This window comes from Gorilla gorilla, chromosome X, assembly GCF_029281585.2.
Source record: "Gorilla gorilla gorilla isolate KB3781 chromosome X, NHGRI_mGorGor1-v2.1_pri, whole genome shotgun sequence".
Lineage (NCBI taxonomy): Eukaryota > Metazoa > Chordata > Mammalia > Primates > Hominidae > Gorilla > Gorilla gorilla.
Window position 1 is genome coordinate 87,475,921 of NC_073247.2, and position 13,474 is coordinate 87,489,394.

General features: G+C 43.3%; 1 protein-coding gene across 1 annotated transcript; it reads right to left on the bottom strand.

The window, feature by feature from the left end:
- Positions 1 to 478: 478 nt before the first annotated feature.
- LOC101140932 (E3 ubiquitin-protein ligase TTC3-like) lies at positions 479 to 12,902 on the bottom strand. The gene has a single exon (XM_055376896.2). It carries the CDS (start codon positions 12,806 to 12,808, stop codon positions 6,707 to 6,709), a length of 6,102 nt encoding a protein of 2,033 aa, XP_055232871.1. The 5' UTR covers positions 12,809 to 12,902; the 3' UTR covers positions 479 to 6,706.
- Between the last annotated feature and the right edge of the window lie 572 nt (positions 12,903 to 13,474).

The window sequence follows — 13,474 nt, forward strand, 5'->3', positions numbered from 1 at the left end:
TGGGAGCTTCTTCCCAGGAAGGTTTGGAACTGCTGTTGGCTGGAAAACACTGGTGAGAGCAGCTGGAGACTGTGGTTGGGAGGTCCCCCCCAGTGAAGAGGAATAGGATCGGGGACCCACTTTAAAAAGCAATCTGGTCACATTTTCATACAGCAGATGTGCTGTGCTAGGGGTCTGCATTAGCTCCCAGTGACCAGTGACCTTGGACTTTTCAAAGCTCAGAGGCAAGAACAGCTAAGGCTGCCAAACAGCAAAGATGGTGGCCGAACTCCCTCTGGGAGCTCTATCCCAGGGAAGTTTGAACTGCTGCTGGCTGGAAGACATCTCCAGGGTAGCTATAATCCTGGTTGGGAGGTCCCACCCATTGAGGATGAATGGGATTTGGGACCTGCTTTTAAGAAGCAGTCTGGCCACATTTTCATAGGGTAGCTGTGCTGTGCTGGGGGTCTGCTCTAGCCCCCAGTTGTCTCAGATGCTCCAAAGCCCAAAGGCAAGAATGGCTAAGGTGGCCAAACAGAAGAGATGGCAGCCTATTCCTCCTTCTGGGGGCTCCATTCCAGGGAGGTTTAAAACCGCTGATGGCCACATAACACCAGCAGGGGTGACTGGAGACCCCAATCAGGGATTTTTCCCAGTGAAGAGAAACAGGATTTGAGACCTACGTGAATAAGCAGTCTGACTGCTTCTCTTTTTAGCCTCTTGGCTGTGCCAGAGGATCGCTCTAGTCCCTATTTGACTCAGACTCCCTAGAGCCCTAAGGCACTCACTAAGGCTGTGAAGCAGCAAAGATGGTTTCCCACTCCTCCCCCTGGGAGATGTGTCTCAGGGAGGTGTAAAACCGGCACAAATCTGTCTGGCTCAGACAAATGCACATAGTGGACTGAAATATTCCGGGTGATGGCCCTGCAGAGATACAGTGCCTGGTCCCACCTAACAGTGATGGTAGGTCCTGCATACCATTGAGTCTGGCTTATCATCAGCAATCATTTTGGCCCAGCCATGATAGTGCCCTTTGTGAGCTCAGGGTGGTGGCTGGCTGGGGTTCCAAGCCAATGGGTTTTATCCTGTGAGGTGCCATGAAAACAGGACCTGCAGAAAATCTCTGCTCAGCCCCCTGTATTCAACCCCTTTTCTAAGGGTATATATGTATGGGGGTCTATGCCAGAGTTAAGTTGCTTTTGCTGGGAAGCATGGGTATCTAAGGTTCTTGGGGCTCTGCATGTGCCTGAGTGGCTGCTCTGCCAAGATTCCACATAGCTATGACTGAAGGCCCTGGCGGAGTGGGTTCATTAGGGAATCTCCTGAACTAGAAGTTGCAAAGAAGCGTGGGTTCCCAGGGTTTCTCTCTCACTCACTGCTTCCCTAGGCAGGGGAGGTTCTCCTGGCTCTGTGTCACTCCCAGGTGGGGAATTGGCCTGCCTTACATTTCTCTGTTCTTCGTGAGTTGAGTTATTTCCTTGATTAGTTCCAATGCATGTACCTGGATATTTCAGTTAAAGGTGCTGTATTTACTCACTTTTTCCGTTCCTTCCCATGATAGCAGCACACCTTCATTTTTTAATTACTTTTTTTCCTCAGACTGTATTTTCAAATAGGTGGTTTTAGCTCACTGATTTCTTTCTCTGCATGATCCATTCTGCGGTTAAGAACCTCTGATGAATTTTTCAGGTCAGCAAATGCATTCCGTAGTTCAACAATTTATTTGATTTTTAAAAAATGATTTCAATTTCTTTGTCAAATTTTTCTCCTAAGTTTCTGAATTGCTTTTCTGTATTATCTTGAAGATTATCGAGTTTCCTTCAAACTGCTATTTTGAATTTTTGGTCGGAGAGCTCACATTAAGGTCAGTCACCAGATCCTTGCTTTGACTGTGGAGGTCACAGTTCCCTGTTTTCTTTTGTTTCCTGTGAATGTACATTTATTTCTTTGCATTGATAGATTAGTTATTTATGCCAGTCGTCTCTGTCTGGCTTGTTTTGGTTTTTATTGCATTTGTTTGCTAGAGATTGGTTTTAGTTTTTCAATTTCTTTCTCTGTACACCTGCCCCTCCCCCACCCCACCACTGGGTTACTACCTCCTTTTTGGCATTACATGATGCCTTAAGCCCAGGTTTGCCTAAGCTTTAGTAACAGATCCCAGCACTGCTCATCCCCAGTGGTGGAGGTTCTAAATGGGATAACCTGATAGTGTGGGAAGGCTGGCTGGGGGTTGTGCCGAGTGGGCCTGTGGAATGAACCACTTACAGCATAGTGCTGCTGAATAGCAACTCTGAATGGTGTCCTTTTTGTCTGAGTAACACAGCAGAGTTCTCAGGGCTGTGGGTGATAATGTCCCACTTCCACCCTTTGTGCCTGGCTGTCCTCAGGGAGATTTCTTTTTATGGGCACTCATGATGCATCCTGTGGGTTAAGGCAGGGACGGTTCTCCTGCCAAGAACTCAAGATGGTGGAGAAGCTGGTTGTCTGCCTCAATCTCAGGTATTCCAGTGTAGAACACATAAGTCTGGGGAAATGTTTCTGCATCATTGGTGCAGGGCAGATTGTGGTTGATGTGTTGCAGACATAGAAATCCAAATCTCTGTCTGCTTGGATTTTTTTTTTTTACTTCTCTGTGCCCCTGGAACTGCCTAACCTTCATATTTGAGTTCTCAGATATTGCTGGTGACAATCTCAACACTGTACATTTGATTTAGGTTTTCTCAGGGAGGGAGGGTGAGTGAAGCCAGCTTGCTTCTATCCTGCCATTTTGGAACTGGAAGTTCATCTTTTTTTGATCTGTTGATTTGATAACCAAGAAGGCTGCTAAGTAGCTAATGGGCAAGTAGCTTCTCAGATGATATAGGTTTGATTACCTTAGAGCCACATAGTTCATTTTTTTTCTTTAAATGTGCTGAATGCTACTCCTGTGTTAATTTTCTTTGTGCTTGTCTCTGAACCATGTGAAACTGCTTTTCCTGGATTTTCCATCTTGCACTATCATTGCTCTCTGTTACAAGATGCTGCAAAAGGTTTTGCTAACAAATTACTTCTTGTGTTCTATACAGAGATAGTCCTGGGTTCATGAGTGCTACTCACACATCCAACTTCTCTCTAATGATGCCCACTGATGCCCTATTAACCCACAGAAGATGCTTTTTTATGTGAAGTGTGATGGCAAATTAATAGATGGCAAATTGATTTGCAAAAGTTTCTCCAGGTGACAAGGGAGAAGCTTGTTTTCTTACAAGATGATCTCACACCTGCCCCTGTGTGGTCTTCCAACTCTACACCCCGCATGAGAGAAAACCTTCCATTGGCCTCACTCTTGAAATAGATAGAGCAGATACCCCACTGGGGATGCCTGCAGGAGAGTTTCCTCCATGCCTTCCTAGGAACCAGAATCAGGAGATTAAGGTCCAGATTGTGAGAGCAAACCGTCCTTCATGAATGAACACTCAGTGCACCAAAACCTCACTGACTTTTCTAAGGGTAGCCGATGTTCTCTGAAACTCTGATTTACAGACAACTGAAGGCCCCCAAGGGCCTCCCAAGAGAAAGGTAGACTATCACATGTGAACACAGAGGCCTATGGGACAACTTTTTGTCAGAATTTTAAAGGCAATGTGGGACTGTTTCTCATAAGTTCTCACTTAAACATATTGTCCTGCCTCATATGGACCATGTCTATCTCTTCCCTATTTGCAAGTTAGAGAGAAAGAGGATCTCCTGTTACCATGGTCTTGGCTGTTTTCTTATCATACCTCCCAAAAGAAAGGACTGAAATGGACAATTTGTTTCTGGTTTTGAAGAGTGAGGCTATTGAGCTATGCTGAAGTAAAAAGGGGAAGGCAGCTCCTGCCTTTGGTCTGGTGGATCATCCCTGTTTACCTGCCTGTACCCCTTGCACCAACCTCTAGCTGTCTGCTTTTTCCAGATCTGTCTGGTCCTGGTTTGCACACCTGTTCATGGGGCTCTCCAGAACTGCCTTTCCACGATGGCTCTGCTTTGTGTGCAAAAGGAACAGTACTGCCCACCAGGAGGAGGATAGGCCAGAAACCTAGAAAGATTTCTAGAAAGAGGCTACAACTGGAGCAGAAGTAGGGGCAAGGGATGGAGAGAAGGGGTCTTTTTTCAATTACAGAAGTAACATCCAGGGTGTCAACCACGTTTCTATGGAAGTGTGCATATGTGTGTGCACACACATATACAGCTGTTGATTAGCTCTAGCTGCTGTGAAAGTAGACTGTGCTGTGTGTCTGGTATTTTTCAAACAAGTATCACAGTGATGAACAAGATTCTACTTTCCTGCCCTTCATTTCTCTTCTTTCTTCATTCACCTCCATCTCCTCCTCCTTTCTCCTTATCCTTTATTTCTTCTTCATCATTATCTTTGTGTCTTTGTCTTAATCTTTTTTCTCTCTCTCTCTATTTTACCTTCTTCCTCTCTTTTTCTTCCTCCTCTTTTACCCTTTTCATTCTCTGTTAACAGCCCCAACCCTCTTGCAGTTATCCACATAGGGCCTTCTTCCAGCTATCCCCACACCTCCAGATATCTATATTCAGCTAATCCTTGCAGAGTCCTTCCTGCATTATGTCTCTTCTTTTCTGTGGTCATCATTTTTCTGGCTGACTCTAAGTCTCCTCAATCTGAACCAGTTTCCATGATTTTCCCAACCTCAAATGTTCCCAATATTTTTATTAAAGTAATCATTGTAAACCTTCTGGTCCTTTGCACACATCAGCCAAGTTCTTTACAGGGCACCTCTGGTAACTTATCACCTTTTGCTTTTAACTCTTTCTTTTTTCTTTTCTTTTCTTTTTTTTTTTTTTTGCTCGTTTTAGAATGTTCTTTATTCTGACAGTTGTTGGACAAATATAAGGCATGTTCACAAGTATCTGAAGTTATGTACAAAACACACTCATTCGACAGATATTCCTCTTCTCCTTTTGTACTTGCTGCTGCAAACTGATCTTTCTGCATGTTAACACCCATAGCGCTCAATTCTTATGGATATGCAGACAATGTTTTGGGGACCACCGTGGAGAACCTGTTTCAAACTAAGACATAAGCTTCTATGAACTAAGTCACTAAGACATCAGAACTCATGGTGAACAAAGGCAGAGGAAGGTGACCAAATCAGCTCATAATCTCATGACTCTAAGTTTACAGTGGAACAAAGAACACATTGAAAAACATTTTTTGATCCTTCATGTTGGAGAGAAATGGAATGTGTCCAGAATTCATGGTTCTACATTTATCACTGTCTAAAAGTCACAAAACAATATCTAATTTTTTCATGGTTTCAAATGCAGTTACAGTTTTGTTCTTAGGCCACAGTACAAGATTGCATGCATTACTTTACACAAATGTCAAACACAGAACGATTGTAACACAGACAGCTCAGGGTTGTCTAAAGACACAGCTTCTCTTTTTGTGGTGAGGTCGAGAAGGAGAATGATGGTGGCCATTTCCATACACAGCCTGTTGTGTGCTCAGCACGGCTGGATGCGGATCCCAAGAACTTGCTGACCGACTCACAGAAGAGGACAGAAGCTGCTGAGGAGGGCAGCAGAGTTCAAAGAGCAGTCTCCAACCGGGGGCTGGGATGATGGACACACAGCCTCGATTCCAGGGGGAAAAAGTCTTAGTCAATACTAATTAAAAACTGTTAACGATTTTTGAAAATCAGATTACATCTATAAAAGATGAAAAGTAAACACTTAAAACAATCTATTGAGGGGGACATAAAATAATAAAAAATGAAATGCAGCTGGGATTTCACAAAGAGGAGATTTGAATCTTTTGGTCTCAATCAGCCAATATTTTAACATTAACTATAAATTATTAAAATGTAGTTTGCTTATGCCCATTCTTAAAATGCAGAATCTTTGAGGAAAAATATAGGCATATTTTCAGGAATACAGACTCTTGTAAAACATTTTAGAAGTCAGTATCATCTCTCTTGCGGAGCTACTGAACAGGTTTTCAAACACAAAAGGGGAACAAACATGGGGCACCTGAATATGTTAAAAATTCTTTTTTTTTTTGAGACAGAGTTTCGCTCTTGTTGCCCAGGCTGGCGTGCAATGGCGCAATCTCGGCTCACCACAACCTCCGCCTCCGAGGTTCAAGCAATTCTCCTGCCTCAGCCTCCCAAGTAGCTGGGATTACGGGCATGCACCACCACGCCTGGCTAATTTTGTGTTTTTAGTAGAGACGGGGTTTCTCCATGTTGAGGCTGGTCTCGAACTCCTGACCTCAGGTGATCCGCCCGCCTCGGCCTCCCAAAGTACTGGGATTACAGGCGTGAGCCACCGCGCCCGGCCGAATATGTTAAGAATTCTTATCACTAGAATACTGCTTTGAGGTGCTCACAGTACTTTCCAAAAGAAACTACCCACCTCAAAGAGCCCTGCACAGCCCCAGCGACCCATGAGTGTGGTAGCCATCATTTTGTTAGCCACTGCTTGGCCATCATCAAAGTATTCACTCAGAGTGGGGAAATTACTTAATATCAATGATATTAACGATTTCCATGGATTTAGCTTTGTGACACACAATGCACAAGGGTCTTCAGATGTTTGTTTTTTACACCAATGGTAGGAAATTGTCATTCTTCCGATTCAACACGCTGGCGGATGACGCTTTAGTGAAGTGTGACTACCTAGAGGAGCAGGAAGGCGGCTCCCGATTCTCACTGGGCCAGCCTCTTCCAGAAGGTGCAGGCTACTCTTCTGACAGGAGATCACAAGTCTGGCAGGCTGGGCAAGCACTCTGCCCTTTAAGCCACTGCTTAAAACACCCTTTGTGATACTTGTGCCCACATTTGAGCACACGCACGTTTTTTGATTTGAACACCTCGTGACATATTTCACAGGAACTTGCACCCGGTGCAACCCTCACAGGGACATCTTCTGCTTTCTGCCCCTTGGTTTTGGGTGATGGTGCAACAACCGCCAAGGGTGGGCCCTGGGAGGACCTGGTCACGTGGGCAGCAGAGCTGGGCTCATAAGTCCTCTTGTCCTTCCCTGGGTTTGGCTTTTTCTTTTTCTGTTTATCTAGAATGTGTTCTGTCACTCTTTGGACAATTTCATCAATACTCAATCCTGAAAGTGAGTTCTTGTTTTTGCTTCTCACTTTTTTAATAAAACCAGCAAGCTCAGTGCTGTTGTAACATGGGAATACCACTGACAGGTGCTCAATAATACTATTGAATGGCTTTTTTGGAGACTGGCTTGAACATGCAGCACATCCTGGAGGAACAGGCTGCTTCTGATCAGCCGCAGGGCTTTGCTCTGACAGAGCTGCCTGGCCAGCCCCTTTTGGCCCTGGCAGCTGAGTGGCTTCAGGCTGAGAGGGGGGTGGCCCTGGCAACAGTGCAGAAGGAGCCTCCCCTGGGGAATCACCAGCAGAGAACGCACTGGGATCCCTGTGAAGTGCTGCGTGGTTTCCAGTCACATCGCTTGCAGAAGTCATAAACCCTTGGTCATCATGGCCTGAAGACTCAGGGAGTAACTCAGGGTGAACCGTGTTACAGGCAGGAAATGAAAGCTCGGAAATCTGCACTTTAGAAAGTTCACTGAGCCGAGAACCATTTTTAATTGCCTTAATTTGTTCTTCAAACTGAGACTTTGCTTTCCCAGTTTCTTTCGTAACATTAGAAAGAAACAATTCCCATGAACATATATCAGACTCCATGTCAGGATATGCTGCAGGATCATGGCTAATCAGCTCCAGCTTCTTCAGATAGGCTTCTGCTTGTGACTGCATGATCTGTAGCTTATACACTTCACTCTCCTTCCAGTTTTCAAGTACGGACACCTCTGCAGCCACAGCTCTCTGATGACTCTCTTCATAATCCTTTTTCCCTTTCTTTATACACTCTTCTATTTTCATTTTCTCGTTTGTAAGTGTGTTGCTGATTTCAAGGGACTGATCCGGATGTAATTCATGTTCCTTATCCTTTCCATCATTTTTCTGGGTATACATTTCATTGGCATTTGAAACCTTTTTAATTTTCTTCTTCAGTGATTTTAGAGTTTCTTGGATTTCTTTTTTTTCCTGTTGCCATTTTTTAATTTCTCTTTCCAAATCTTGAAGCAACCAATCTAATTCTGTCTTTGATATCTTGTTTTCTTCTAAGTGCCTTTTCAACTTTTCTTCCAGGTCCCTGGTCTCTTCTAAGCCCTTAAGTTTTATCTGCTCATAATTTTCATACGCTTCTTTAAGTTGGTCTTGTAATACTTGGTACTCCTTTTCAATCCGTGAAATTTCCCCTTGTTGTTTCTCAAAAGGATTATATGGCTCAGTATTGACTTCTTGGTGTGTTATGTTCCAAGATACCTGTATGGCAACCATCTGCACCTGTGGAATGTTTGTTACTGCACTGGTGCTTTCTGGAATTACTTCACATTTGTTGTTAGAATTTCCACAGTGCCCATCTTTTCTGTTAGACTCACTCAGGACTGTATGAGCATCACCTGTGCTGCACTGTGACTTTACAGATATTAACGAAGAATCCTCAAGGATCTGTGTTTCGGAGGCAATCTGGTGACCAGCAGCATTCTCAGCATTCAAATGATGACCCTCAAAATAGGCAGTAGCATTTTTATCTGCTCTGTCATTGGCTACAAAAGACGGCACCACTGGTACTGATCTTGGTAGCTGATATTCAGGAGAAAGGCTGACCAAGGGTGTATATATGCTGGTGTACTGGGGCAAACCTGGTAACACATTTATGTATGCTGGCGGTGTCCGGGTGTTATCAAATCTCTGGAAAGGAAGATACGTACAGTATCCTGTGACCAAATGGGATTGAGCCCAATAAGTTGGTTTCACATCCTCAAGAACCGGTTTGGGAGAATTAGAGGAGACTCGCTTGTAATTTGCATCCTCAGAGCCCAGTTTGGGAGAATTAGAAGAGACCCCTTTGGGTTTCCCATCCTCAGAAACTTGCCTAGAAGAATTATCGGATACTGGTTTGGCCTTCACATCTTCACAAGCTGGCTTGGGAGAATTTGCAGACAAAGGTTTGGGTTTCGCATCTTCAGAAGCTGGTGCTGAAGATGAACCTGATACTGGTTTAGACTTTACATCTGGTTTAAATTCCCTAGCAGCTGAATTAAGTGGTAGTTTAACTTGTAAATACTCTCCTGCTTTTGAAATGTCTTCTACTTTTGTTTTAACGTTTTTCTTCTTTCTTTTTTTCTTGAGCCGTGATGCAACTTTCTTCAATGCAATACAGTTGTCAATCACAACAAAACGGGGACATCCCAAGAGAAAAGATTTTAAACCTCCTGCTTTTTCTAGTATTGGTCGAGTTTCTTCTGGGAAAAACTCATATTCTTCAGAGAACATCTTGTGACTCATGTCCAAGGGACCATGTTCCTCCAACAACTGAGAGAAGTAATCATATAGAGTTGAACATTTTTGTTTTGGGTTCATGTCCCATAGCTTCTTATTGCGGACAACATATTCATTACTGTGTTGGTCATAGAGAGCTTCAAATTCTTCTACGTCTTGCCGAAGATGGTCAGGCACTGCAAATGGGCCTGCAGTATCTGAATTTTGATTGCTATGGTCTTCACTTGAAGTGATGATCTCATTATTTGGAGTTACTGAAGTTGTTCCAGACCCAACTAACATAGGCTTTGAATCCTTTGGTTTCTTTTTCTTGCCTTTGTTTTTCACCTTGGTAGAACTAAATGGTGCTTCGCCACTGTCTTGTTTCCTTAACACAGTACAGCGGCTGTCCATTATATCAAAGAATTCATCTAAAGCACTATGTAATGCTGGGAACTTGTCTCTGTGTTCTTCTAGCAGCCATATTAAACAGCGGGCTTCCTTCGATGATGTTGGCTCAAAGAAATAATCAAGTTGCTTTCCTTCTATAGAGTCTAGTTTGTGACCATATTTCTCATTCCAGAGGAAAGTCATGATGCTAAAATCAAGCTGTTTAAGAGATGCTTCATACCGAGAAAAGAAAGGTCCTGTGGCATCTAAGCCAAAGCTATTAAGTTTTTGGATCCAGGCGGCTAATTTGGGCTCCACTTCTTTAAGCTCACTCAAAACATGCAGAAATATTCTTGTCTTTACTCTGTTCTTTTCTTGAATCAAGTGACGAATAACATAGTCCACTGCTTCATTTAGAAAATTTCTGCTTGAAAAACAGGTTGTATAGTCCTCTGTGCTCAAAACTTTCCAAGAAAGCAATTCTTTGAGAAGCGTGGCTGTATTCCATATGCCAGATTTAATCTTGTCAGCATACTGCTTTATACACTGTAGAATTCTGTCATCAAGGAACTGACAATGCTGAACATTGTCTACAGTTTCTTTCTGCTCTTCGTTTTTGGGTGGATTACTTTCTCTTAAGTCCTCCTCCATTCTTTCTTGTGCTAATTTTTTTGCTTCTTTTTTTTGGATCTTTCTCTTCAATTTTTTGTCTTCTTTCAGTCTTAGTTTCTCTAGGCTAGAACATTTCTGTTTCAGAATAGGTCTTGGAGGAACCTTTTCTTTTATGACCTTGTGTTCAAATTCACATTTAACTTTACCACCACTGCTGAAGATGATAATCTTAGAAATGACACCTTCACAGTCAGGGGTAAGACATATTCCTTGTAGAAAATCCTTGTCAATTTTATCATTAAAGGTTGTAGTTTTTAACTTCTTCCAGCAATTCATGTGAAATTCTATTTTACAGTACTGGCAACAGCTGATGCGTATAAAACCCTTAAAGTCTGGATCAGTTATGTATATCTGGATCTTAGAATATCCACAGCACTTCTGATAGCAACAAATGGCATCTGGCACTGGAGGGAACTTGCATTCTTCAACAAATTTCTCTAACAGCATCTTTATTTTTTCTGGCTGAGACTCTTCAATAATCACATTACTTGTGGGCCAAGTTAACACTCCAGGAAGACGATAAATCAAGGTTCTTGCTTTCTCAAAGTGATTGAGAGCTTCTAGAAATCTGTTTTTTTTCAAATATACTTTTCCAATTCCACAGTAGGCCAAGCAATCAAGTCCCTCATTGTGGTAGTGTTCAATAATCCTCTTAAACTGGTTTTCAGCTTCAGATAGTTCTTCAGGCTGTCCTATTCCAAGGAGAGAAATGGCAAGTCCATAGACAACCAAGACATAGTTAATCATGGCCAGGTTCAATTGCTTTATTTTTTGAGGATCTAAACCATTCAGCAACTCTGTAAAGGCATGTGCGGCACTGCGGCAACGCTGCTCCAATAAGGCTGTATAGCCATCTTGAATTAAGCTTCTCAGCATTGTCATTATATTAGCAAAATCCTGGTGTGCACCTCTGGAAGATTTAGAAAACTGTTTCTCCAAGATGTTCTTCAAATCTGCTGGTAAAGTCAATTGTGAACTAGAACTGAACTTTTCTGATTCATTGTTTCGAGATTTTTGTTTTCCTTTATGTTTCGGAGGCTGACTTGATGGTGGTGAAAATTCAGGATGACAGTCACAATCATCTACCATCAATGCCTCATCCATCACCTTTAGATTCTGATTACCACCGTTAGCCATTTCGTGATTAATTTTTCTGAAATCTCTTTCCTTCTCCACAAAGTTAAGTGAAGTACTAAATACAGGTGATGATAAACTCCTAGGTGTGTAGGCCCTGTTTTCATAAAAGGCTTTAATTGGATTCTTATTTGCTGTTCGACCTTGTAGGTCTTCTATTTGTTTTTGTAACTTTACATGCTGCTGAATTAGATCCTTGATTCCCTCAGGGTCATTTTTACAGAGTTTTTGAGCTGTTATGTTTGCTTGCAGGGCCCAGTTATATTCCCCCAGCATAGAAAGAGCATCACAATAACGATAATGACCCTTTGGCCAAGTGTTCTTCAGAATAGTGGCTCTCTTTCCATCACCGAGTGCATTTCTAAACTGTCCAGTACGAAGAAAACAGAGAGCTCGGTTACCATAAAGAAGGTGGTTTTCAGGTCTATATTCAATGGCTCTGGTGTAATAGATAATAGCTATATCAAATCTTTCTTTGGAAAACTCTTCATTTCCTTTCATTTTCATTAGTTCTCCTTGTTCTATACAATCCATACAACTTTGGGTTTTAAGTTCTTCAAGCAAATTGCAGTCTTCCATTACAATTTTAGTTATGTGGTACTTGTATTCAGTAAAGAAAATACTTAACATAGGCCAACAATTGTCAATTGATCCTAATTTAGTTAGAATTGTTACATCGCCTGCATATTTTATCCAATTCAGAGCTTCTTCCATTGCCAAGATTTTATTTTCTATTTTATAACCAATTCTCAATAAGCCTCCAATAAGGAGTGAATCATTAGCAACTTTCTTTGCCAAATCCACAATATCTTCCATCAACTCAAGATGTTGTAATCTCTTCAAATTTATCTCGGAAGCACGTGAATTGTTGGCGTCCACACAGGGATGCAATCGTGATATTACAGAACTGTTTTGATGTTGAAACAGAAGTGGCCAGAAGATGTTTATTTTAATGGCATCACAATAATCTTGCAGGACAGAAATTGGTTTACTACACCATATACTGCAGATGTCAAATTCTAAATTCCTCTCACTTTGGACATAATCTTTATATTGCTTACCCACCCCATCATAGTAAAGCTGAGTCACACGAACATAATCATGGGTCATAAATTCAGCAGCAAAGACACAATCGTCCACGTAAGGGCAATCTTCTAACAAGGCATAATCCGCCATAGTGAAATCTCCCTCAGCAAAATTGTCCGTGATGCACAAGTCACGCACACACGGAGGGGTGTGGAAGGCCCTGCTCCCCTGGCATCTCGGCTGCAGCGGGACAAGGTAACACATCCGGGAGCCCGGCCGCGCGCCGGGTGTGCACTCACCCGGGCCTGCCGCCCGCGAGCCTGGGACGCAGGCATCCGCCGCATCCGCCGCCGCCGCCGCCGCCGCCGCCGCCGCGGCCGCAGCCGCCGCTGCCGCCGCCGCCGCCGCCGCCGCCGCCGCCGCCGCTGCTGCTGCTGCCGCTTCCGCCGCCGCCGCCGCCACCTCCGGCCCTCCACGTCAGCGGACGGTGGGAGGGAGCGAGTGCTTTTAACTGTTTCTGTGTCAATACTGACCACAGTCACTATTTTCTCCGGCTGTACTTTAGAGTCTTAATAGTTGAAGCCATGTATCCTTTGCCCACAGACCAGAGGAAGGGGAACCAGGTCCTTTCAGGAAAGTGCATGGGGGATGCCTCTCTCTCATCATGTCCCCTGACTCCCAGGTGTAATCATAATCTCCTCATGGAAGTGCCAGGCACATAGAGAGTGCTCTTCCTGCTGCCTACACTCCTGCTAGACAGAGCCCTGTCAAGGTCATCATAAGGGCTGGGATCCACTAACAGCTTTGACCTTAAAGCAGAGTCTGATATTGGGGATGTCATTTCTTCACTCTGATGTACTAAATTTTTTTTAATCTATACGCTGATGAGAGGCTGCTCAGACACCTGCAAATTAGCATCACACTCCCCTA